Source organism: Leuciscus leuciscus, assembly GCF_965113295.1.
Source record: "Leuciscus leuciscus genome assembly, chromosome: 24".
Classification (NCBI taxonomy): Eukaryota; Metazoa; Chordata; class Actinopteri; order Cypriniformes; family Leuciscidae; genus Leuciscus; species Leuciscus leuciscus.
This window is the reverse complement of record NC_138723.1, coordinates 25,868,524-25,896,372: the sequence shown is the minus strand read 5'-3', so window position 1 is coordinate 25,896,372 and position 27,849 is coordinate 25,868,524. Positions and strand designations below refer to the sequence as shown.

The 27,849-nt window shown below is 37.5% G+C and overlaps 2 protein-coding genes across 3 annotated transcripts in view; both read left to right on the top strand.

Annotated features, from left to right (window-relative positions):
* The first annotated feature begins 11 nt into the window (after positions 1-11).
* Positions 12-4,630, top strand: npffr1l1 (neuropeptide FF receptor 1 like 1). Its single transcript, XM_082157869.1, has 4 exons — positions 12-149; positions 707-999; positions 1,157-1,256; positions 2,492-4,630. The coding sequence occupies exons 2-4, from the start codon at positions 723-725 to the stop codon at positions 3,300-3,302; spliced, it is 1,188 nt and encodes a 395-aa protein (XP_082013995.1). The 5' UTR covers positions 12-149; positions 707-722; the 3' UTR covers positions 3,303-4,630.
* Positions 4,631-7,603: 2,973 nt separating this feature from the next.
* The window catches only part of bmp1b (bone morphogenetic protein 1b), a 32,355-nt gene continuing 12,109 nt past the window's right edge, over positions 7,604-27,849 (top strand). For both annotated transcript variants that reach the window (XM_082157839.1, XM_082157838.1), the window contains exons 1-7: positions 7,604-8,082; positions 14,244-14,354; positions 15,180-15,326; positions 15,590-15,707; positions 23,490-23,668; positions 23,846-23,951; positions 27,110-27,234. In XM_082157839.1, coding sequence (XP_082013965.1) covers positions 7,947-8,082; positions 14,244-14,354; positions 15,180-15,326; positions 15,590-15,707; positions 23,490-23,668; positions 23,846-23,951; positions 27,110-27,234 — 922 coding nt within the window. In that variant the 5' untranslated portion in view covers positions 7,604-7,946. The remainder of the gene's footprint in view (positions 8,083-14,243; positions 14,355-15,179; positions 15,327-15,589; positions 15,708-23,489; positions 23,669-23,845; positions 23,952-27,109; positions 27,235-27,849) is intronic.

Sequence of the window (27,849 nt, the reverse complement as noted above, 5' to 3'; positions counted from 1 at the left end):
CTAGTGGAATCTACTGTCACGTCGCGCGCATGTTTTCAGATCACTGCGCTTTACGATGAAGTGAGAGTTGCGCATTGCAGCCAGAACACAGAACACAGCAACCTGCTCATCACACGAGTGGATTTAACACAGCCACACACACGCAACAGGTGAGCAGTCCTATTCGCTTTTCGACTGATATCATCTTTTCTATGATATGCTATGTTGTAAGACTTTTTTGTTTTCATTAAAACTTTTAAAATACGAAATTGAAATGGTCATACTCTGTGGCTATATGCTGAGCTGAATAAAGTCTCGTGATTATACTTTGAATAACACGTATGCACAACAGTAAAAAAAATAATTGACTATTGTTTTAAGAATTTGTAATGCAATTATTGAAACCTAAACTATATATATATATATATATATATATATATATATATATATATATATGAATATAATTTTCACTATTTTACAACACAGTTTACACCAGCACCAGCTCTTGTCCTCCTGTTAAAAATTATCTGACCAATTAATAATTGATTAAAAGGAAGTTCATTTTTAAACAAGAAAGTCCTTTGTGGTGTGGTTGAGATATTTTCATCATTTAGATATCTCATCATCAATAAATTGTGGACAGTTTTTTTTGTTTGTTGTTGTTGCAGTATTTGATCAAACCAATATGAATATCTTATCAGAATAAATTGTCATTTCCCTTTTCAAGATCCAAAATAGACTAAATGACCATGAACCTCTCTGCTGACAACCTCACTTCGGACAACTTCACGCTCCTGCCGTATTACATCCACTCGGCAGGGATGGCGGTCAGCTACATCTTCTCATACCTGCTGGTGCTGCTCCTTTGTGTCGTGGGGAACGGACTGGTCTGCCTGGTGATCATCAGGAACCGCAACATGCGTTCGGTCACTAATCTCTTCATCCTGAACTTGGCCATTAGTGATCTGCTGGTGGGAATGTTCTGTGTGCCCACCACACTGATTGACAGCCTCATTTCAGGTCAGTGTGTGTGTGTGTGTGGGGGGGGCATCTTCATCATCATCTTCATGAGTGTGACCGTCATATTCAATATCATAACTTTCATATCAGTATCATCATAATCACAGTCGTCAGATTTCTGCTTCATGTGACAATCCTGTCCTTGATTTCTCGACAGGTTGGCCTTTTAGCCAGATCACCTGCACTATGAGCAACCTGATCCAGGGCATGTCAGTGTCTGCTTCTGTCTTCACCCTGGTTGCCATAGCAGTCGATAGGTAATGATTAGTAATTTTACATACAGAAAAGGCATAAGCCTAGTCCAAGACTAAAATGCATTATTGAGCTGTTTTAACTAAAGCAATTTGCACTGATATACTGAATCTTTACATTTATTTTGTCTCAAGATGCAAAGGCATGTTAATAAAAGCTACTTAAATGTCCTAATTAAACTAAGGCCTAATTCTGGCTCAATCCAAGCCTTGTCTGTGAAACTGGACCAATTTAACATTTTCATTAAAAAATTATTCTTGGTAAAGCAGTGTAGTGCAATAAATATGTTTTTTTGTGCCAGAGAGATGGGAAGGTCTGTGGTTATTTTTTGGGTATAATTTGCAACTAGTGCACTCAGGGACTACAAAACACTGCTGCTGGAAAATTGGCAACCTCAAAAAGCATTCTTTGATCATTCTTGCTGCGTTATTATAAACTTCACCTTCATAGTAGGCTAATGGATGTATTAGTGTACAATCCCAATCTGTAATTTTGTTCCAGTGTTTGTTTAATGCATTATTTGAGCATGCCAACCAATCATGATACTTTACTTTAGAGTTTGATCATTATTTTATAAAGGAACACTATGCAACTTTTTTTTAAATAACAAAATAATTTATTTTAATACAATCATTTATATCATCTTCTTCCAAAAATTAGTTTTTGTCATACTCATATATGGTAAGCCTGTTATAAATTCGATATTTCTGACCGGACAGGATACTTTTCACAGGAAATAGCGTACATGCGTCACTCTTGTCCAATCCGTAAATGTGAGAACACATCAAGTGCCACATCAAGTGAGAAAGATTGACATGGATCAGCTAAATCTTTTTTTTTTTAAAGGCCAAACAAAGGAGCTTCTGCTGGCAAAAAGAGAACATTCCAGAGCTTGTAATAAAACAAGAATCAACATTGTCTTGGCTTTTCGGAGATGGCGAGAACTTGAAATGTTGCAAAACATTTGTGTTGAACAGATATATTGTCATATGTAGCTCTCTAACAGAGTTTATTGTGAAGCATTATCTATTGTGAAGGGTCAATTCATTATGGTTGTAGCGCTGTGCTGGAATTCATTTTCAAGGAAGTACCGTGTCTATTAGTTTATTAATCAAGTGCACAAGCAACAGCATCAAGCATGAGATGTCTAAAATATCAGCAGAATACAGTTTTTTTTTAGTTAATGATAATGTCCCTGTTTTTAACTGAGTACTTCAGCATTACACGTGTCTTTCTACAGGTTTACCGGCATTGTTTACCCTTTCCATCACCGCCTGAGGCCGGTCACTGCGCTCTTCGCCATCATCTTCATTTGGCTGCTGGCTTTTGCCATCATCTTTCCTTCCGCTGCAACCTTGACCGTCATTCACCTGGATGACATCTACATGGTGCAGGACAACCAGATCTACCCACTGTTTGTGTGTTTTGAGGACTGGCCGAGAGCCAGCATGCGGCGAGTTTACACCACAGTTATCTTCATCCATGTGTATCTGGCCCCGTTGGGTCTAATAAGCATCATGTACGGCTGCATCGCTGCCAAACTCTCCAACAACCTACGTGAGAATCGAGCTCGCTCCAGGAGGAGGATGAAAGTCATCAAGATGCTCATCATGGTTGCCGTTCTCTTCATGGTGTCCTGGCTGCCGCTTTGGACTTTGATGCTTCTTACGGACTATCAGGATCTGGACCGCCAACAGATTGACTTCTTGAGCAGCTATCTTTTCCCTGTAGCTCATTGGCTGGCGTTCTTCAACAGTGGGGTTAATCCAATCATCTACGGCTTCTTCAACGAGAACTTCCGGAGGGGCTTCCAGGCCGCTATGGCCTGCGGCTCCTGCAACTCTGTTGGGTTGGAGATGTGTCACACGCACTTTGCTCTCCCGCCCCCAAACAAAGTATCCAACGGGAGCCGAGATGTGACCAACAGGCGGAAAGATTGCTGCTTTGCTGTAATGCCTCAAGGGGCGGCTAATGGTATTCAGGGAATTCTCCTTGAGGACATGAATGGAATTACAGCCTCCCACAGAGTTATAGGAGCCTGGATGGAGTGAAGGATTGAGGAGTTCTATATCCCAGGAGAAGGCTGTAGCATTGCCATTCTTCTCAATGGCTCAAGTTGCTCAGCTGGCACATTCAACTCTACTGTATAAGTACATGACCCAGATGCTGCCATCTTTGCTTCATAGATAACCAGTCCCCAAACATTTCTGAACTTTTCAACTTGTTTGTATTTTGCTCGCAAACATTATTTCAGAATAAACAGCTACTTTTGAATGGCTGTCAAAGGATAAACATACTTTTTTGTCTTAATGGTGTAACAGGATGATGAGGATTATAAAGCCAGAACATTTCAGGTTTAAAATATAGTGGCTGGACTCTTAACCAAATTTTGTGTATCCACCAGCAGAGGGTCTCATTTAATGGGTTAGTGGAGATTTTGTCACCGGATACTTTTGTCTTGCATCCATGGAGGATTACATGAAATCCGCAGAGCCTAAAACTTTGCATGCAAATCAACCACATCTGGGCTTGCAGCATGACATTTGAGTGTCACTCAAAAAAGCCAGAATATATATATTTTTTAATTAATCAATAAATCAATACCAGACACACAGTACAGGATTTATTACACATATCTGGGAATAAATTAATTCAAAAGAGCATTAAAGCCCATGTATATGTTCCCATTATTAATACTATATACTTGACATCATTCGACATCAAACCACAGGTGCCTTGTAGAAACTGTATATATATATATATATATATATATATATATGTAAGAAATCTTAATGTTTGCTTTGAATAAAAAATTTATTAGTGATTTTTTTTAATTCTTATATTTATTTATTTTTAACATATATGACTCTTAATTCACTTTTATTGTCATTTAAACCTTCTCATATGTTTTGTCAGTAATGATTTACACAGATGGAAATGTTTTTACCTTGTTTCAGAACTCTGCTTTAAAATGCGCGAAGTGTAAAGGCACTGATGGAAACAAAAGGGCAACAAACCTTTTTGTATATTGCATGAATATATGTGGATATGTGGGAGGTATTTTGTGCCCATTACTCTTGATTGAAGTGATATGTAATGCTAAATACAGAAGCACAGAGAAAAAGAAAAAAATGAAATGATGTTTTTCATTGTGAGGTTATTTCATGTGTGGTGACACCATGAACAGAATTCTTATCTGTCAGCTCAGTTCTTGCTGCCCAGATTTAGTGTTATTGTAATTTAAAGAGTGTTTTATCGCCTCTGAAAGCACCATATTATTTTGCTGCTATGTTTTCATGAGTAAAACACACTGTTATACAAGTTCATGCAATCAACTGAAGATAAACATCACCTAACTGGAAAATAAAGCCATTTAATGTGTAAATGTGACTGCTAAAGATGTTTACCGGAGTCATTTTTTTATTGTAAATATGTTAATTAAGTAGATATTATATTCATTGCTTCTGTTTTTCACCATATTCACAAATATTCTGTTAATTGTAAAGGCCATTGCACACTGAGTCCGAAATTCGCATCCGAAATTCTCGCACGTAAAAAAAAAAAATCGACCTCACGTTATGTCAATCACGCTTGCACACTGTCTACGAAACTTTCGTCCGTAATAAAACAATTCGGATCGGGTTCGATTTTCTGCGTTTTTCGCATCCACAGCCAGTATTTTGAGAGGTTTTTTGACAATTCAGAGCCACCGTACAAGCGAACGACAAAAAATCCAGAATGACGTCTGACAAGTTGATACACTTTGTCTTGCAGCACAAGTACTGTATGAAAAACAAAATGCGGATTACAAAGACATTGAATAAAATATAACCTGTAACTTATACAGCTGTTCTGTCTGCCCAGCGTTTCTGCCGGCCGCGCGCGTGTACGCTGATTTCACGCAGCCGTTATTTTGAAATCGAACGCGAGGCTCCGGTGGGAAGAAAACCGGAAGTGTCGCCTTTAATCACAGGAGAGTCGTGAATGTGATAGCGTATTGTTGTGTTTAATGATGTTGTGTCAATTCTAAAAATGTACAAACATTTCTTTCATACTTTAGACTAAATACAGTGAAATTCATTTATAAATAAAATATTTTTTATATATATAATTCAGAATGTAAAAAACGAAGCAGGAATGAACTATATATATGGATAATAACATCCAATAGTGTAAATCGCGGCAGCAGCTTCAGGTTGGTAATCCAAGGCATTGTTGTTTATCTTTACTTCCGGGGTTTTACCCACCGGAGCCTCACTTTCGATTTCAAAATGGCGGCTGCGTGAAATCAGCGTAAAGACATACTGCCAGTCTCTGTTCAGGATCGATTGGTTCACGGAAATTGGTGGTCTTATATTTAATATGTGGCTCCAGTATCGCTAGCAAAGCATCAAACTGTTCCACTGACATTCGGAGGTAAATTTTGAATCGCTCGGGATAATTTCGCAACTCCTTGATAAGGAGGTGAAACTCTCCTTCCTCTCGGCGCAATCTCAGGATTGGATGGACCCAATATTTCCTCTTTATTATTCTCTTTTTAAGAAGAAAGAGGGCAACAAAATCATCCTCACTTCTTGACGAATCCATTTTGTATTTTTTGCGTTTTTTTCCGCAAAGGTTTAATAAATACGCATCGGACTCAGTGTGCAAGGTTTCTGTGCGTGACGAATTTTAAGGCTGACGAACACGAAAAAACGCATACGAAAATTTCGGACTCAGTGTGCAATGGCCTTAATACCTTGCTTAGTAATTTTTATACCATGTGGATTTTGTAAAACAAGCTTGCATTTCCACTCTTGGGCATGACATATTTTAATCGATTGGTGCTGCTAAATGCCTCTCATATTGAGCTACTAACACATAAGTTTTACATACACTTGCAAGTAGGGTGACCAAGGAACAGCACTCTCTGAAAAAAAATGGTACAAAAGTTGTCACTGTACGGTACCCTTTAAAAAGGTTCTGATATGTACCTTTTGGTACCATCATGTACCTTTGAGGTACTAACATGCACTGCCCCCAGTGACAGGTTTTGTACCTTTTTTTCTGAGAGTGTGGTAGCCATTTTGTAGGGTTGTTCCAAACAGAAGGGCTCAAAAATAACCTCTACACAGGGCCAGTCATCATACATCTGCACTAGATTTGCCAAATGTAATGTAGTTAAACCAGCTTGATCTGCAAACGTGCTGGGTTCTGTAAGTGCCGAACGTTTGAAAACATTTTAAAATCCATATTCTTGTAACTGGGTGTAACTGGTCCTACTCAACCGGCTCTGAGCGGGATTCAAACCGGAGTTACTGTGGAGTGGGAGGTACCTCTTGAGGCCAGGGGAGTGAGGTTTACATGCACAGCTCTTACTGACCCGAGTCCGTTACACTCACCCCCCAAACCTCACTCCCATCTGGGTCACGGCACCAACCAGTCCCACTCATCCCATTTTGAGTGGGATTCGAACATGAGTCACCAGCATGGGAGGCGGGCGCTCTAACAAGAACACTATGAACCGCAGCCGATAGCGTCAGTATAAAAATAAGTCAATGGGTTTGCATTCCCTCGAGAAACTTTGCAAACATTTTGCAAGCGAACAAAAAGTTTCTCAGGGAAACGCAAAACATTGGTGAGAGAACGCAAAAGCATTGCCAAATAATTTTTCCTCCCATCATCTCATATTTTTTTCTTTACCATGTTTTCTTTAGGGGTCTGCGTACGGATTTTTTTTTTTAGCCCTACACCTTGCAAACCTCTGAGGCTGAAGCTTCGGCATAGGCATGATACTTTTGAATGGAACTCTGTTGATAAGTTTGTTCCTTGAACAGTCATAACTGTCAAGATATTTAGAGAAAACTATTACAAATACTTTTTTTGTTTTTGTTGAAACGACTGTTTTTGCTTAAATCTAAATAACTGTATTAATAATAAATAATACATACCTTGCCTGGTTAAAAAAATCTCTTTGTATATTCTGAAATTTTGCCGAGAGCATTTCTGATGGGCTTCTTTTTACTTTCGCTAAGATCGAAGTGCGGTCCAGTCCGCTTGGAGACAACCGCAAAACATGTAGAGAGCGTGTCTGATTGGTTAATAAAGCGTGGGTCGGCCTTTGCTGTTTACAGATTTTAGCACAAAATGAGTCACACGCAGAACGCGTTTCTGATTGGTTAAAAAAAAAAAAGAAGAAGAAAAAAAAAGCGCGGCCTGCTCACCTGGTTCTTCCTTTGCTATATTTACACAGTCAGAGACTGGCTGTCACAGAGACAGGTGTGATTCTTCAGGACACATTTCAGATATAGGAATATTTTATGATTGCTATTCAAAAGAAATATAAGATATTGCCACTGTAAGTGCAATTAACGAAATGTCATTTGTTAAAATCGAGTCGGATTTGTGTTTTAAGCATTTTTGCTTCTGCTCTGCAGTGAAATGCACGAGCGAGCGCGTTCGCGTTCTTCTCCCACACAGATGGGCTCAGGACACTTTGAGTGCACTGACCTCCGATCTGTGATGTTTGTAAGCTTGGTGTTGGCACGAGGCCCGGGTATTTGAGCGAATCACTGGACTAGAATAAAGGCATTGAAGAGAGCAAAGCCTCGCCTTCCCGGGAGCTCCCATTTTCCCAAGTCCTTCCAAGCTCCCACCGCAGCCATCAGCTCTCCGCCGGCTCCAGGTCCACATCCACATCCGCACTCATTCCCGTCATGAATTCCCTTTGGACATGTTTGCTTATGTTCAGTCTTCGGCTTTTATCAACGATCGCATTGAAAGTGGATTCAAACTATCACACAAGTCCAGGAGAAAGTGATGAAGTTGACTACATGGACCCATGCAAAGCTGGTAATTGCCTAAATAACAATATGTTTCTAAACTAAAAGTTTGTTTTGTTTTGTCTTGTTGCTGATGTTATTTTGTTTTGTTTAATAGCCTACTGTTTTGTTTTATTATTATTATTATTATTATTTGCTTTGTTTTGGTTAAAGTTTTGTGATGTTTTGATTAAATATTTTTGTTTTGGTTTAAAGTTTTTTTTTTTTTTTTTTTTGCTGTCATGTTGCTTTATTTTGTTTTGGTTTTATGTTTTGTTTAATCTTGCGTTGTTTTGTGTCATTTGGTTGTGTGTTGTTGTTGTTGTGCTGTGTTGTTTGTGTTGTTTTGTTTTGTTTAGCTGTGTGCTGCAGGACAGCATGAGATCTGGGACAAGTGAATGGGATCCTGGTGATTCGGCACCTCCCCCTATCCCAACTCAGAAATCAGCATCCTCGGGCAGAGTGTGTAGAACTAAATGTTGCCTAATTTACAGCACGAAAAGCATTAGTTACCCAACCAAGTTTTGATGACCTGTAAAAGTTTAAACCCTAACGTGACATCTAACTCAGACAAATGCACCAATTCTTTGAGCTAAACTTTGTAATTGCAATAGACGGCAGATTAAATGTTGTTTGGACTATTAGAACTGAATTTAATACTAGTATTGTTTACATGCCATTCTGGTCAAACAGTGCTCTGTGTAAATGTTTTCCCAAGAAAAATAGCTACATATTCACTATTTATCATTTTCATTATTGCTGGAGTGCAAATTCATTATTACTACTACTATTATTATTATTATTATTTATTATTAAATCAGCACGTTTTCAACTTGCTTACTTTTAGAGCCAGTAGCTCAGTATGTGATTCCCTGCTGATGAAATCATTAACCTTGTATTGATTTTGATTTTGACTAATTTAAAGGATAGTTCCCCCAAAAATGAATATCATCCCATGATTTACTCATCCTAAGCCATCAAGTCAAGTCAAGTCAAGTTTATTTGTATAGCGCTTTTCACAATACAGATTGTATCAAAGCAGCTTCACAGTATTAAATTAAAATAATACAACAAAGTTTGTTTCAAGAGGAATTTATTGATTGATAAAATGAAATTAAATATCCCCAAAATATCCCCAACTGAGCAAGCCAAAGGCAACAGTGGCAAGGAACCGAAAAACTCCATCAAGTGACCTAATGGTGTCCTAAAACTCCATCAGGTGACCTAATGGAGAAAAAAAACCCTTGGGAGAACCCAGGCTCAGTCGGGGGCCAGTTCTCCTCTGGCATTTATGAGCTAGAGGCCGGATTGTAGTTTGAACTGTAGGATTATATGAATGCCTGGCTGAAGAGATGTGACTTTAATCTAGTTTTAAACTGGGAGAGCGAGTCTGAGCAACGAACAGTATCAGGAAGACTACTCCAGAGTTTTGGAGCCAAATGTGAAAATGCTCTCCCTCCTTTGGTGGTTCTGGATATCCTAGGTATGACCAAAAGCCTTGAATTTAGTGATCTTAAAGAGCGCGATGGATTATAGGGCGATAGAAGATCCGTTAAATAGACTGGAGCTAAGCCGTTTAGGGCTTTATAAGTCAGTAGCAATACCTTGTAATTAATACGGAACTTTATAGGTAACCAATGCAGTGATGATAAAATCGGTGTTATATGATCATATTTTCTTGATCTCGTAAGAACTCTAGCGGCGGCATTTTGGACTAACTGTAGCTTGTTTATTGAGGATGCAGGACAACCAGCTAATAAAGCATTACAGTAATCCAGTCTCGAGGTCATGAATGCATGAACTAACTTTTCTGCATCAGAAACTGATAGCATATTACGTAGCTTAGCAATGTTTCTAAGGTGGAAAAAGGCTGTTTTTGTAACATATGAAATATGATTTTCAAAAGACAGGTTGCAATCGAGTATAACACCCAGGTCTTTTACTGTAGAGGATAAAGTAACAGGACATCCTATGATGTTAAAGTTGTATTGTGCGAGGTTTTGTGGGCGGTTTTTTGAACCGATAAGTATTACCTCTGTCTTGTCTGGATTTAATAAAAGAAAATTACGCGTCATCCAATCTTTTATATCTCTAACTCACAATTTAGCGTTTTCATCCGGCCGTGATGAAATATATATTTGAGTGTCATCAGCATAACAATGGAAACTAATTCCATGTTTCCTTATAATATTTCCAAGTGACATCATATATATTGAGAATAACAGAGGGCCTAACACAGATCCCTGCGGCACTCCATAGTTTACTGGAGTTATGATCGATTTTTCTCCATTTAAATAGACAAAATGGTAGCGGTCAGATAGGTATGATCAAGCCAGATATGACTATCTTCTTTCAGACGAAATCAATCAGAGTGATATTAAAGGGGACATATCATGCTAAATCCACTTTTTTAGCCCTTAAATGCATTTTGTTGTATATTTGGAGTGTTTAGAAGTACAGAAAAGTTTAAATTATTCTCTTCAGGTGCTTCGTTGATATCTTTATATTCTGTTTTGGTCATATTTTTCAACCTGTTCCAATTTTTCTGTTCTCTATGACGTTTTTTGAACTATTTTGTCACAGTATTTGCAGCGGAACTGCCAAATAAGGACATTGAGTTCCGGCCCAACACTTCCAGCAATCCGCCATTTTTATTTCTCGCTGCAATTTTGTAGTCCAAGCTAAAAGATGCAGAAGTTACGAGAGGGTAAGTTAAAATGTTCGGTTGTTGGATGTATAATATTGCTTTTCCAAGCTTTATAATGGTAGTGAATGGTGCGGTGGTCCTGATTTTGAAGACCAAAAAAGTGCATTTATCCATCATTAAAGTGGCCCACACGGCTCAGGGGGGTTAATGAAGACCTTCTGAAGTGAAGCGATGCGTTTGTGGAAGAAATATATCCATATTTACAACTTTATAAACTAAAATAACTAGCTTCCGATAGAGAGCCTACGCAAGTCGACTTTCGCCAAAAGAGTAACACTTGACGCAATGCATGACGTCGGATGTCAGAGTTAGGAGTATCGTAATCTTTGATGCCTCATACGGTTCGAAAAAATAGGGCTGGGCAACAAACTCAAGCTTCTCTGACATTTCTCTTTAAAAATTCCCATTTTAGACTTCTAATTGGTGAGCGGTGTTTCGTTTTGCTCTATCCTCTGTGCTTCCGCATTCGTCAATACATCATGCGTCAGGTCAGGGGTTATTCTTTCACCGTAAATCGATACGTACGGCTGTCTGTCAGTAGCTAGTTATTTATTTTAATTTAAGTTTTAAATATGCATATTTTTCTTACACAAACGCATCGCTTCGCTTCAGAAGGCCTTTATTAATCCCCTGGAGTCGTTTGGATTACTTTTATGATGGATGGATGCACTTTTTTGGACTTCAAAATCAGGACCGCCATTATAAAGCTTGGAATGCCAGGACATTTTTTGCCAGGACTCATATTGTATTCGCCTGAAAGAAGAAAGTCATATAAGAGAAGCGCTTTAAAAAAATTAGTTGAAAGGCATTTGAATTTACATATTAATAATTTATGTTTCTGACAGGGGCTGCCTAGCATTTTGGACAACTGTTCATTACCCTCACAGCATGAAGTGGGCTTCAGGCCATTGAAACCTATCAGGAATTTGGTTTGGTCCAACCAGCATTAAATTGAGACAGTTAATTTGATGCTAACAAAGAGAAGAACTGAAATGGGAAATTGGAAGAGGAACAACTACTGCTGCCATGTAGCGGTAATGACTAGATTCGGTGGAACAAAAAGAACAGATTTTATAGGAATTTTCTTCCGTCTTCCGTAAATTTTTTACGTATGTAAAAACCCATCGCTTTGCTTCAGAAGGCATTTAATTGTCGTATGGATTACTTTTATGATGGATGGATGCACTTTTTTTAACCTTCAGAAACTCAGGCACTATTCAATGCCATTACAAAGCTAGGAAGAGCCAGGATATTATTTAATTTAACTCCGGTTGTGTTAGGCTGAAAGAAGAAAGCCATATACACCTAGGATGGCTTGTTGAGGGTGAGTAAATTATGGGATCATTTAAATTTTTCTTTAAATGTGAAGGCCTGTCTTTGCATCCCTTTTGCTGAAGGGAATTGTTTGGATTGAGAAGATGCGAAGGTGAAAGTTTTACCTGAGACCTGGCAGTGTATTGACTCAATATCTCAATATGGAACGTTGATAGATTTTGTGTCTGTACACTTTCAGTTTTGAGCAAAACAACAGTGAAGGTGGATGCTGATAGTGACACATGGCCATTTTTCTGTCAAGCTGTTTAGACAGCAGATTTAAATTTAACGTTTAACTGGGAACTGCTTTACCTCAAAATTGGTATGCTGTGACTTGCTTCTTTCTTTTTTTGACACTTGGAGAACAGCGTGACAGGAGGGCGTGAGTGTATGTTTTTATATGCATGTTCATATATTTGACAGCTTCGGGTGAAAAATTCAAGCAAGACAAAATTATACTCATATATTTTTTGGTTTGTTTAGTAAATGTTTCAGGCTTAATAAGATGTCCTGCCAGGCTGAAAATACCAGGGTAAAATAATAAAAGTGCTCCCTGCTGCCTCAGAGTCCATAAAACTATGAATTCTGCTGCTAGGTCACAGCCACTCATGCAGAGCTACGATGTCTTTATACAGAATATAAAGGATGAAAACAATTAGTAGAAAGAAAAGCCATGATACCAAAATAAGGTTTTATTGCATTTAGTTGACAAAATAAACTTAAATCTATATATATTTTTAAAGATATTAGGTAACATAATATATATTTCATGGCCAAGCAGGCCAACATTACAGATGATTAATCTTAATATTTTGTACAATAAAACGTTCTCTAGAACAACGTGATCTTCCTAATAACACACAAACTAGGGATATAACAGCTATTGACTATTTAAAAAGCCTTTTATTTGATTTTATTTGATTTTACAAACAAACTGTATAAGAAAGCTTTAAAGGGATAGTTTGAATTTTGTCATCATTTACTCACCCTCATGTTGTTCCAAACCTGTAAAGAAAGTTTCTTTCTTCTGTTGATCACAAAAGAAGATATTTGAAAGAATGTTGGTAATGAAACAGTTGATGGTAGCCATTGACTTCCATAGTAGGAAGAAATACTATGGAATTCAGTGGCTACTATCAACTGTCTGGTTTCCGTCATTCTTTAAAATATATTATTTTGTGTTCAGCAGAAGAAAGAAACTCATACAGGTTTGGAACAACATGAGGGTGAGTAAATGATGACAGAATTTTTTTTTTTGGGTGAACTATCCCTTTAAGCTTTTACAGAAGGACACTTATTGATCTTTAGATGTCTGTGGTTTATGTTTTAACATTGTCGCTCTTTCATCCATCTTTAAAGACATGTTTGCAAGAATGGTTTGTTAACCTAATTAACAGTTATGAAACATTTCTTAGTTACGAAAAACCTTACTTGTCCCTTCACTTATGGATTATATTTTAATATACAAACAGAGACATCCGTTTAAGGATGGTGGTGACTTAAAGTTTAAAGCTCTAATGAATATAAAGGATTAAAAATCCAACAAACAAGAAAACCAACACAGAAATCCCAAAGCGGATTTTCCAGACATGGGAGAATTACTAGAATCACAAACTCGTTCTGTTATCGCCAATACAGAGGGACCATCCATGCAATTACTGGGCTGTAAGTCCCTGAAAAATGCAAAAGTGTCTGCTGAAAGGCTGCTAATAGGTTCTTAGAAAAAGAAACACAAATCCTGTTCATTTAGATTTGTAAAGTGACTTTTAAATCCCTCCATTTTAAAGCCACTGCACCTGCACTAATGGCTTCTGCCTGCATAGGGTTGCGTTAATGATCAAAGCCCTGGAGCAAAGTCACTAGAGTCTTTTTCTGGAAATTGGCGTTGGTGTGTGGTTCTTTTCAAAATCTCCCTGCAATCTGACCAGCCTGTATGAGTTATCCCATTCAAATCTGATTTGAGACTGGTATACAAGTTGCAGGTGTGACTCCAGAGCACAGATTTAGTTTTTGAGGACCTGTGAAGTGTGAACATCTAACAAGAACCTGAAACTGGGCTGAAAGCTGCTTCTCATCATGGTGATGTTTTCCCCCCTCATCAAGTCTCACAGGGTTGCATGTTACTTGACCTTGAGAAATTCAGCCGGTGATTTATTGTCATCTTTGTTTAGCTGCTTTTCTAGGGGACATAGCCTTAGATGAGGAGGACTTGCGCTTTCTTAAAGCGAACTATATGGATGCTATAGAGAATGACTCTTCTAACTTCCCTATACCTGATTCAGGTGAGTACGGTTGCCAAGCACAGACTGCTGCTATACCATGCAATGATATTCAGTGCTGGGTAGTAACTGATTACATGTAATCTGGATGACATAATCAGATTCCAAACATTAAGTACTTGTAATTAGATTATATTACATTGTAAAATACTCTTAATCATGATGTATAAAATATCCAGTGACCTTCACTAATAATTGATTCTGGAAAAGTGGACAAAAAACAAACCTGGAAGATTGTAGGCCATTGTAGTGACTGAGACAGATCAGACACACAATTAAGTTTTAAGGCACTAATCATGCAGATTTTGCAAATTTGCTACACTGTGTAATGTCATTGCTGTTTATGTGCTTTTTAATGTTTCTTTATGTAATGCAGGGATTCCCTTTTTTTGTCAGCCAAACCCCTGTGTGCTGACCTCTTTTACTTTGATAGTTGTTATTTTAAAATTATTTAAGATTGAATTAATTATCTTTTCATCAACTCACGAACACCCTGCACAAACCTCAGTTTTGGAAACCTTGATGTAATGTGATGTTTAATGCATTTCATGTTGTTAATAACAAAGTAGGTATGGTAGGCTTTTTCTTTAGGTCAAAAGTAATCAAAATGTAGTCTGATTATATTACCTAAGATAACATTTATAATCTCATTGAATACACTACAGATTACAGTTTTCCTCATGTAAATTATAATTGATCTAGCCAGCACTCATTATTAAATGAATGTGTAATACTTAATTCGGTGCAATCAGGTCTTTACAAACTTCATGGAATATTCTGAGTAAAGTAGACAAGTACATTTTGTCTGAAGCATTGTCTTTGCCCTAGCAAACAGATCCTCAGCTAATAGCAGTGCAAAGGACCCAGTTTTGGCCAATCGACGCCTTCTACGCAGAAGGAGAGCAGCCACAGCCAGACCTGAGAGAGTTTGGCCGGATGGCATAATACCCTATATTATTAGTGGCAACTTTAGCGGTAAGGCCCCATGTTTTGTTTTTTATTTCATATTCTCCTGTACAGTATGTGTTGTTTTTTTCCCAATGTCCTAATGTTCCGGTGTAATGTCATTTTTCCAACTGCACTTAACATCATACAAAAGCTCTAAGCTTAACACTAATCCTAAATTGGATTTGTAGTATTTTGTTAGTCTTATCATCCTTTGTAATTTTTCATTAGTAAGTTGGTGCTCAAAGTTTTATCTAGATGTCCTTTACTGATTTAAATCAAATGCCCTGCAGGCAGCCAGCGAGCCATTTTCAAGCAAGCCATGCGTCACTGGGAGAAACACACTTGCGTGACCTTCAAGGAAAGAAGCACGGAGGAGAGTTACATCATCTTTACCATCCGGTCATGTGGGTAAGTTCATGTTCTGAGTTTCTTTGTAGAGAGACTACTGTTGCTCACCTTATTGACTATTCCAGTTTCTCCCTCAGTCTCCGATGCACAAACTCCTCACTGCCAGCATCCCAAAGCTCCAATCATTACAGCAGTTTCCTTGATTTGACTTTCTATAGGCAATAAGTGCACAAGCAAGTTTTTTCTAGAGCAAATCTGGCTCCCAGCATGTATTGCTGCAGTGCAGTCACTGTGAATTGACACACAAATCATTTTACAGGATATTCCACACATACACAAAAAAAGACATTATTGTCTAACTATACACCATTGCAGCTAGAACTGTGTGAATGTGTCTTTGCAAAATCAATGTCTAAATAGCTTGGCTATTGGTTAACATAATTCAATTGTTTGTTTAATTGCCATTAAGAAGGTAAATAGGGTCAATTGTGATTAAAAACATGGCTCTGTTACTTTTCAGAGTGACCACACATACATACGTTTCGAAATGATGTACACATCGAAATTTCAATTCACAGTCGCTAAGGGGAACCAAAATGTTCGATGTGAATGGGGCCACTTTTACTAAAACGGCTATAATTTGTGATTGGAAAGAGATATTTTCGCTAAACTCGGGACACGTTTATGAGCTCAATCTGAGGTCACATGAAAAAAAATCGTGACGATTGGCCACTTGATGGCGCTATAACAGGGGAAAAAAAATCATGAAAATGGCTTTAACCGCACCTGACCGTTAGTCCGATGAAAATTGGCATGCAGTGTCTTTGTCCAGGGTGCCATGATAGTCTATGAGAACATTGGCGTATCTCAAAAAACTAAGTATGCGTCATCGGCACAATGCCCTGTAGGAGCCTGAGAAGTTTCAAGCCAGCGTTTTTCACGGAAGTGACCTCCTTAGACTGCCGAGTCCAACGATACCAAACATGCCAGGTTTCGCCTTATGGTTTGTGTAACCGTGTCATTTAGCGCATACAAAAACTTGCGATTATCTTCGAAACCGTTAGTCCGATTGAGACAAAACCACCACAGGAAATTTTAAAAACATAGGTCAATAGCTAAACAATAACGCCCAAATGATAAAATGATGATAGGAACTGACAAAAAAAATCCAATCAATGTCGCCCATGGATCATTTTTATGCTCTCATAAATATAAGTGTCTAAACTTCAAAACGAAATGAGATATTTACAACAAATTTGACACACATATGTATGGGCACTCTTTGAGGACACTTACTAAAAGTGGTGGAGATCAGGCAAGACATGGTGCTATAACTGTCAAAAATATTTGACATATTTTTGTCATATTTTTCCTTAGTAAATTGCCTGTATTGGCTGTAAATGGTCTTTTCCATCTATGATCTAAGTTTATTTGTTTATTTGGATCCCCATTAGCCACTACCTAGGCAGTGGCTACTCTTCCTGGGGTCCCAACAAGTAAAAAATACAAAAATACATTTAATCAACAACAATAAAAAGTCAAGTCAATGAAACATACGTTAGTGTGGAACAATCATTCCAAATATCAAAATCAACAATTTACAATATATTGTGCCATTAAATGTTCCTTTAAAACTAATTTTTCTTGTTAAAAAATATTTAATGTCAATGGTAAATCATTCCATATTTTCATTCCTCTATACATTGCAGTTGTTTGTTTTGCAGTGGTTTTCGAAACAGGAAATAAAAAATATCCCTTTTATGCATGCCTGGTGTTAAAATTATGACTAGTACTACTATACAAAAGTTGAGAGTACAGGACATTAGGAACTTTAGACACAGAGACAATCCTTCACCTGTGCATTCTTATTATATTAGCCCTTCTATTACAGTTTAAAGTGAGTCGTTTCGCTCTGTTCTGGACTAATTGTAATTTTTCTTTTAGTTAAATTGTTTGTCTTTACTTGATGCACTCGACCACACCACTGGGCAATAATCTAAGCAAGAACCATTGTTTGCACAATTTTAGAAATACAGTGTTGAGAACCAACTTATTATTCCATACCTACGTTATGACCAATTGTATTTCCTCATCCAAAGCAGTAGACAACTGCTTAATTGATGTTGCAGGTAAATATAATGTTTTATCATCTGCATACATGACTGTCCGTGCACACTTTAAAACATGAGGAAGATCATTGGTCTTAAACAACTTCCTTGAGGCACACCACATTGCAACTCTTTTACATCTGAATAACTTCCATTATAAAATACACATTGTCCCATTAGACAGTTAACTTTTAAACCAATGTACAGTTTGAGAGGTAAATTTGCAGTTTGAGAGCTAAGTTACAGTTTTTCTCGATGGCGTATCCATCCCTGGCAGTCCTCTGCACCTATTGCCAGGCAACCAGCATTCATTGCCTCCAGGAGGGGCATCTGCTCATATGGCCGGTGATCATACACCTTCCACCTCAAAGCAGAGAAGAACTCCTCGATTGGGTTCAGAAAAGGCGAGTATGCAGGGAGGAATTGCATCATAATACGAGGCTGTGCTGCAAACCATTAATTCACAAGGCGAGAGTGGTGGAAAGCCACATTGTCCCAAATGATGACAGAGTCATGCCAGGCCTCAACAGCCCTCTCTCTTTGGGTGGAATCAGTATTTCTTTCAATGCATCTAGAAATGTGATGAAGCGTTCTGTATTGTATGTGCCAGTAGTTGGTATGTGGCAAAGAACCCCATCATTGGAGATGGTAGCACACATGGTGATATTGGCACCCCTCTGACCTGGCACTGTGACAGTGGCCCTCTGCCCAATGATGTTCCTCCCGCATCTCCTCACTTTACAGAGGTTGAAGCCGGCTTCATCCACAAAAATGAATTTGTGATGTGCCCCTTCAGCTTCAAGCTCCATTTTTCTCTAAGAAAAAGAGCAAATTCATAAAGCAAATTATTCCAGTCCCATGTAACTATGGTAATCCAGGTATTACAATAAAAAATCTGTACCTGCACATACTGGAATCGTGCCTCCTTTACGATGTCAGAGTTTCTTTGAAATGGAACTCTGTACAGCTGCTTCATTCTGACATGGTTTCGTTTAAGGACTCGATCTATAGTTGCCAAACTCACACTGTTTATATTTCTAAATGCTCCCTGATCTGCAATTACTGCTGCCTGGATTTCACACAGTCTGATTGCATTGTTTGCCACTACCATATCTACAATGGCAGACTCCTGTTCAATACTAAATATCTTTCCTCTGCCACCAGTATGTGGTAATGTGTGGATTCTATAAAGTAAAAGCAAAAATCATGTCAAAATTGACATTACTGTATGACAGTCACATAAATGGGATTGATAAAACATCTGCATTACTGTAGACAGTTTGTTCTGCTAACAGGGCAATACAGTAAAGCTGAAATACACAGTGGTATACATTACAGTAACACTGTGAATTACCTGTTCTCATTCCGAAAAAGCCTGACAATAGATGCCACAGTGCTCCGACTCAGAATGGGCTGGACCCTTATCCAAAGGACAAGCCATGATTGATGACATGGTCAATAATTGTTGCCTGAATTTCATTTGAAACTTGAGCTCGATTTTGTCCTCTTGCTGTTGCAGCTCCTCCACCACACATACAAACTCCTCTTCCTCGGGCCCCTCTGCCATGGCCTCTTACTCTTTGATCCATGCTTGCAAATAGCAACACAGAGGCGGCATCTTTTATAGATGGATGAGGACTGATTGCTGATTGAAGAGTTGTGCAAATGAGTTTCACACAGGTGCATTGAGATTTATAATTATGCAAGTACTTTCTATCAGCTGTGAATAGATGTTTTCCTTTTGTTCAACACAGTGAATCCAATAGAGTTCAGGGTCTTTCAATGAGATCTGAGGTAACTTTTGACAAAGGGTGTGAAAAATGTGTGAAACAAATGAAAAAGTCTTAAAACATTTGCAAGAGAAGACTTCTGCTGTGCTAATAATGTGATGATGAAGATCAAGCGGATCCCAGTTTCATTTAGTGTGTCTTAGCAAATGAGAAAAACTGTATTGTCATCAATCTGTGCTCTCTCAATAGGCATGATTAGAGAGCAAATGATTCTCCTTAAAGAATAATTGAATTTGCTCACAAACTACCATTTTCAATACTTTGCTAAGATCTGGTAGCAAACTTATTGGTCGAGTATTATGACCATTTCAACCCAGTGCTGCATTTTTCTGTAGGTGAATAACCTTTGCATCTTTCCAAGCTAAAGGAAAAATCCCTTTTTCAATACTGATATTAAAGATGTAGCAAACTGGTTCTGCCAAACAACATTTCTTCTCTTAATTTATCACCTTTATTTATGAAAAAATCATAAAAATAATTTCCAATTTCATATGGTTTAAAAATAGTTAAAAATGATTTGCAATAGACGTCCCAATCCTCCTTGTTCCCAGTTCTGTTTGCCACATCTCTCTCAAACATAATGTTTTTCAACTAATTAACAATCCATGACCATGGTGCCCTAACATTCTTCACTGTATATTTTTTGGTGCATGTTTGTCCACCAAAGGGTAAAATAATATTTTAAATGCTGACAATGCATTATCAGCAAGAACTTCCTTATAAACATCAACCCAACATACATTATTCACGTCTGTACAAAATGATTCTTGACTGAATCTCTTATATGATCTTTTATAAATTACTTTTGGTTTCCTAAGTTTTCTAAGTGTTTACATGCTTGCTAAATAAAACATAATATCTTTTTACGCTTGTGCTTAAAGGCCTTAAGCCGCCTGAACCCCGATAAATGCTGCCTGCAGCTTTAATTTTAAAATGTTTTTGAAAGAAGTCTCTTATGCTCACCAAGGCTACACTTATTTGATGAACAAAAAACAAAAACAAACACTTTTTATAGCACTGAATGAATGATTGACGCAGAGTGTAGTAAAAAGATGGACCTTGCTGAAGTTTTCATGGCTCTAACAGCTATGTCACTCCACCGCAGTTCCCAAAAGAGCAGGCCATGTGCTGCCTGTGACAAAAACATCCTTGCTTTGGATTCAGTTAGCACAAAGCCTTTTTTTTTTTTTTCTCAGCAGAGGCAGATCCTGACCTCAAGGTCTGACCGACTATAGAATTTGCTGCATTCAGCTCATTGTGTGTCTCACAATAACTCAAAAGGCTGAAGGATGAACTTAATTGTTGTCATGCTCGATGGTTTTCAAACAGGTTTCTCAAACATCTTCTGCCCTGCCTCGTTTGTTCAGACAAACACCACTTATCTGATTACATTCATCAATGCTGCATATATTTGGGATAAAAATACAGTAAAACACTAATATCGTGAAACATTTTATTTATTATATTATATTGTAACAGTTCTAGGTTGAATTCTCGCTTGCCAGTGCTTTTCCGCTACACTGGGGACGATGTCCTCAGTTCTGAGGGGGGAGGATGCGGATATAAGCAGAGAAGAAGTGAAGTTGAAGGAGAGGTGACCAAAAAATGGGGTGCTTCTCAATTCTTATTTGTGCATCCTCGTTACCTTTCCTCGTTTCCTTTCCTCGCTTCCTTTCCTCGCGTCTCAGCTCCACCCCCTGTAGGATGCGAGGGAAGGCTGCAAGGAAAGAAAATGAGGACGGAGGAATCGAATGAAAGCTTTTTTATACATTTGAATACTTGATCACTTGAGCATCACTTCACAGCGTCATCAGCTGCGCTCAAAGGATCTGCCCTTATGTTGTATTAGTTTGGTTATTTAAGAAATTCATTATAAATAATAATAAAGCAAGATACCCTGTTGAAATATGTGAGATGTGTGGTTTATATAAACTGCAAAGGTAAAGTATAAATTAAAATTGTGACCGCTGTGAAGGGGGAGGAGATACGTGCGTCACGTTTAGTCAATAAAGCTCTTCCGCATAGGATACACCTGTGTATCCTCGCTCATGACTCCTCAGGAAGCCTCCTCACCCCTCGATCCTCGCCTCCTCGCGGTGCTATTAGAGAATTGAGATGTCCTTCAAGATGGCTGAGCTCGATTGGTTTCTGGGTAATAGGATGGAGGACGGAGGAGCGAGGAGACGAGGAGGGATATTGAGAAACACCCATGGATGTGAGCTGTAGCTCAAGGTAGTCATCTGTGGTTTGGTTTTTGAGGAGAAATAGTTATTTTCTTTGATAATCTTTTAAGCCTAATGTTCTAATTGAGCACATGCTAAATAAGTCTTGAGACAAGTTTCTCTATTGGACGGTTTTATGCTAAGTTCGACCACTTAATGCGCGTGGGAATTATCAATGGATTATTGACTGAGTTTGTCGTCTTCGAATTGCTTAAACCTGTGGAACTTCCTGTGGATGTTTATTGACTGAAATCATCGTGCCATCATTGACTTTGAGAACGCTGGACTTGTGACAAGCTGCGTGGGAAACTTGTGGGGTTTTTCTATCATACAAACGATTGAACTGATATGTAAATATGGTATGTTTACACGTGGAGGGTGAATACGTTTGATGTTTGATGATACTTGTTTGGCACTTAAATATAATCACTGCAAATCTCAACGGATGGTACCCTACCTCTTTACAATGATTTTGTTCTAGCTTTTGGAATTCAAGATGGTATGTTACAATTTTGTTTACTATTTTGATATATTTTAAAATGTAATTAATTCGTAATTTATTTTCAGTATCATTGTTCCAGCCTTCAGTGTCACATGATCCTTCAGAAATCATTCAAATATGCAGATTTGCTGCTCAAGAAACATTTGTGTGTGTGTGTAATGCATTACTAAGTAATAAATTACAGTAATTCTATTACTTTTCCCTTGAAAAAGTAAAGTAAGTGATAACTCTTATTTTTTTCTGTAATTTAATCACAGTTAATTCTGATGTAATTGCATAAAATACTGTATAGATTATTGAACAATTCTATATAAAACAATTACAATTTAATGTCTAATGTTAAAATGTATGTTTTTTTTTAATGTAACCTTAAAAAATTTTTTTTTATATTTATTTGAAAGAATTAAGATAGCAGTTTCATGTCTATCCTTGGATTGTTCTACTGGTTGAGGTTGATTTGAGATTTAGAAAGTAATTAGTAATAAGTAATGTAATAGTAACACTTACACTGTTGAAGATCTTATTAGTAGCTTGTAATTTATTCATTTTTAACGTTACTACTTACCCAACACTGGTGGAAACCATGATACATTTTTTTCAGGATTATTTGATGAATAGAAAGTTCAAAAGAACAGCATTTTTTTTAAATAAAAATCTTTTGTAATACTATAAATACAAAGTTCTGTCATGAAACTCTAGATGGTGCAGGCTGATCGTTCCTTAACTCAGTCTGTTTGCAGTCACATCATTATCGATAGGAAACAGCTGATTGGTTCCCTCTGTATTAGTAGCCAATGAGCTTGCGGCTTAACCTTCAAATACTTAGTCAGCATTTGCTGTAGCAGTTGCAGCTCGCTTTCAGAAACCCTCCACCTTCCCCAGCTCCACCTGTATAGATCTGTTACGGGTAATTCGTGTATGCTATATTGTACAGCAACTGTACAATTGTACAGCATGTCTTACTCTCTCTTCAGCAGCAATAACAGCAGCAGCAGCGTAGCAGATCTATTCTGCCATGACCAAACATATCAACATTGTCATATCCATTAGCATGCTAAACACTCCAAGAGTTGTCATGACAGAAATGTCTTTTAAACGGTGGAGTAGCTTAATCTGAGAGAAGAAAGTAAATATACAAACATTAATTTGACTCTGTTTACCAAATGCATCTGCTAAATATGTTCATTAGTGTTTCTAACCCCAAGTTGGCTTCTTTGCAGGTGCTGCTCATTTGTCGGGCGGAGGGGTGGAGGTGCACAGGCCATATCTATCGGGAAGAACTGCGACAAGTTTGGCATCGTGGTGCATGAACTCGGTCATGTCATTGGATTCTGGCACGAGCACACACGACCCGACCGGGATGAACATGTTAATATATTTCGAGAAAACATCCAGCCAGGTACAATACTATTTAAGCCTCTGGTTAACTGGAATGACATCTCATACTTCTGTTTGCTTATAGTTGCTAATTGTAACTTTTTATGTATTATACTATATCTAAAATCCTGAATAATACGTACTTGCATGGGATTCAGTGGAAGTGTTTGTGTGATGGAGCCTATGTTGCATTTTACAGGTCAGGAGTACAATTTCGAAAAGATGGAGCCAGATGATGTGGACTCGCTCGGGGAGGTTTACGACTTTAACAGTATCATGCATTACGCCAGAAACACCTTTTCCAGGTTTTGACTCATAAGCATTTAATGCACTTGTACACCACTAGATATTATTATTTTAGAGATAATTGGATAATGTGTAACATACAAATAATTACCATTTCTGCTAAACACCACTTCAGTCTGATTATGCAGCCTCCCGTTGACACTTTTATTATATTCTGTGTGTTGATTGGAGAATCATTATTATAACGAATTATAATTATATTAAGAAATATAAAGAATTCTTTATTCTACAAAAAATTAAATGGTAAAACTTTACAATAAGGTTTCATTAGTTAAAGGGTTAGTTTACCCAAAAATCTCAATTCTGTCATTAATTACTCACCCTCATGTTGTTCCAAACCCTTAAGACTTTTTCATCTTCGGAACACAAATGATGATCTTTTTGATGAAATCTGAGAGCTTTCTGTCCCTTCATTGACAGCTACACAACTGACACCTTGACACTTCAAAAAGTGCATAAATCATAAAACTAATCCATATGAATTGAATGGTTTTTCCACTTTTTCTGAAGAGACTCGATCACTTTATATGATGAACAGAAATTGTTGAATAAAGTCTTTTTTTTTTTACAAAGTATTCTCGTCACTTCATAAAATTAAGGTTGATTCACTGTCACATGGACTATTTTAACAATGTCTTTACTACCTTTCTGGACTTTGAAAGTGTCAGTTGCGTAGCTGTCAATGGAGGGACAGAGAGCTCTCAGATTTCATAAAAAATATCTTAACTTGTGTTCTGAAGATGAACAAAGGTCTCACGGATTTGGAACGACATGAGGGTGAGTAATTAATGACAGAATTTTCATTTTTGGGTGAACTATCCCTTTAACGACATGAACTAACAATAAACAACACTTCTACAGCATTTATTAGTCTTGGTCAATGGTTATTTCTACATTTACTAATACAAAGTTGTATTTGTTAATGCTCTGTGAACTAACATGAACAAACAATGAACCATTAGATTTTTACTAATAAATGCTTTAAAACTATTTTGGTCATTGTTAGTTCATTCTAGCTAATATGTAAATGAATGTTAACAAAATGAGACCTTATTGCAAGTGTTACTATTTAAACAAAAATAAAAATACAAAAATATTAATTTCTACACTAATTCTAAATGACAGGGACATCATTGCATGTGTTAGTGTCTTAAAGTCTTGGCGCTCTCAGCGACTGCTGACTAACCTGTTGTTAGTGGCTTGAGGATGGAGATGCAGCCAGCTGCTCGTTGTTTAGGACAAGAGGAAGGAATCCAGACAGGGAGCCAAGGCTAAAGTGCAGTTAGACTTTTGGGAGAGTGTCCTTTGGTCAGTTCTTTTGGGTCTTACAAAACTTCTGAATTAACCATGTTGAACACCTGCAAACAGTTTGGAAACAGTGAGGCTAATTCTAGTGTGGTCTTAAACAGAAAGAATTCATATTCAAGGTTGGTGTGGTCAGCTTCTGTAAAAGTCACATTATTATACATTACTCAGTCAGGGTTCCCACAGTCATGAAAAAACTTTAAACTATTTTTTTTATTTTTTTTTATGAATTGGTACTGTTCTGTTTTCTAGTTTGCTGAATGCTGACCTAGTTATTGCTCTTTGTGTGTTGTAAAAAAGCTTCTTTTTTTTGGTTCTTTTTAATGAATCAGTTAAAACTATTTATAAACTGGTCTGAGTGATTCGCTAGCAAATTGGTCTGAATCTAGGAATCTGGCATGGTTTCTCTCTGATTGTTATGTTTAGTGTTTTGAAAAGTGGCCCCTGTCCTATGGCCTCTCAACAAGGAATATTCACATTGTGCGGTTTTACCTCCAGCATTTTGCAGTCAGGGGATCCTGGAACTAGGCCAAAATAAATAAAGCCCTTCCAGGCTTTTTGTCCTGGACAATTGCAGGGCTGGAGTGCTGTTGTGCTCTGGCATGCAGGGTGGGCTCCAGGGAGTCGGAGTCTAGGGAGGCAATGCTTTAAACTCTGCTCTGACCGATCTGCGTCCGCATGCTGGCCATTCAGGGTGCTGTCATTATGGGAACTGGTGAGAGTGAAGACGGCACAAGCCAAAACCTATATATATTGGGCAGATGTCAATCAAATATATGTCATAGGCAGATATTTTAATTTAGGAATATTGGCATTGGTTGGAGTGCAAGCTGGATCTCTGATGTCATAAACATGTACAGTGGCCTCAAAACGTATTTGGACACCTAAGACACTTAAATATAATTACAAATGTTTCTTGAGTACCAAATCCGTATATTAGAATGATTTATGAAGGATCATGTGATATTGAAGCAAGGTTATTATCGTCAAATAAAACTAAAACCATAAAAAACATTTTCGTTATTCAAAACAAAATAAACGTTAACTGAAATAAAATATAATGTTATACTTTATTTCAGCTAGTTGGCAAAGCAATATTGTTTTTTTTACCTTTTCACACAGTCAGGACTATGTACATACACAATATTGTTTTCGCACACACACACACACACACACACACACACACACACACACACACACACACACACACACACACACACACACACACACACACACACACACACACACACACACACACACACACACACACACACACACACACACACACACACACACACACACACACACACACACACACACAGAAAAGACATCTAGCAAATATTCACAAAATGGTTTGTTTGGATGTTGATTTCAATTTTCTACAACCTTTCTAAGAAATTGCTTACTGCACCTTAAATGGTGAATTAAATGTTCAAATACTGGTCTCATCATGAATCAACCATGTATGAAATCTTTGGGTCCTTTGTCAGTTTCATAACATGTAATGTCTCAATATATGATTGGATTAATTTTTAGATGCACACTGTAAAAACTAATTTGTTTCAACGTATGTGTTCGTGCTGGCTTAACATTTTTTAATTTTAATTTAGTTTATTCAACACAAATATCAGAGTTGTCACTTCACAACTTCACGTTTCAAGTTGACTAAACTTAAAATTAAGGCAGCACGAACACTTACTTTAAAATGAAACAACTATATTTTTTGTATAGATATAGATATCTATATATTATGTACATTCTCCCTGCTGCTATATCTTAGATCCTCTAAAAGGTTTCTGAGAATCCTCTTGTGAATAATTGGGGAGTTATTGTTTTTATGTCTGAAAAATAGAGGCATCTATCTTGATACCATGCTGCCAAGGTATGAGGTTGATGGAGTCCGACCTCCCATCGGACAGCGGACGAGACTGAGCAAAGGGGACATCGCTCAAGCTAGAAAATTATACAAGTGTCCAAGTAAGTGGGCCTTCACATCCCAGTAGGGCTGTGCAATCGTAATTGATTTTCGATTTCGATTTTGGCTTTGAATGATTCTGAACACAAGTTAATTGAGGTAAAACGATTATTATGTCTTGGTTATGTCTTAAGTGAATGTAAACAGTTTCTGTTGTAGACTATTACTTATCTGAATACCATTGTTCCATCTTGCTGAAAAACTTAGCTTAAAGCACTGTTTATTTAATTTGTATTTTTGTTCTGTTGTATTTATTTGTCTTTTTTTTGTTTTTATCAATAATTGTGATAGAAAGTGATATATTTGACTTTCTAAAATTACTCTTATCATAGTAATTTCTTATTATAGGCCACCTATAATCATGTTAAATAATTGTAATTTCAATATTGACAATTTTTTTTGTTGCCATAATTGAGCAGCCCTACATCCCATTTCCTTCTGCACTTGCTTCTAAAGTTAGGCTTGTTCTTGACAGATTCATTTGCGACTATGACATCAGTTTAATTATCCATTTACAGTGGGAGAATGAACCAGCTGTATAATTATCCCCTATAACTGAACATTTGTTTTTGCAGTCATCTTTTTTAATCTTAGCTGGAATTATGGTGATTTCCTAC

Excerpts from the sequence above, each read along its gene's own strand:
- npffr1l1 (XM_082157869.1), top strand. The coding sequence starts at position 723 with ATGACCATGAACCTCTCTGCTGACAACCTCACTTCGGACAACTTCACG. Across the intron at positions 1,000-1,156 it reads GATTGACAGCCTCATTTCAG|GTTGGCCTTTTAGCCAGATC; the intron begins GTCAGTGTGTGT and ends ATTTCTCGACAG. Across the intron at positions 1,257-2,491 it reads GTTGCCATAGCAGTCGATAG|GTTTACCGGCATTGTTTACC; the intron begins GTAATGATTAGT and ends GTCTTTCTACAG.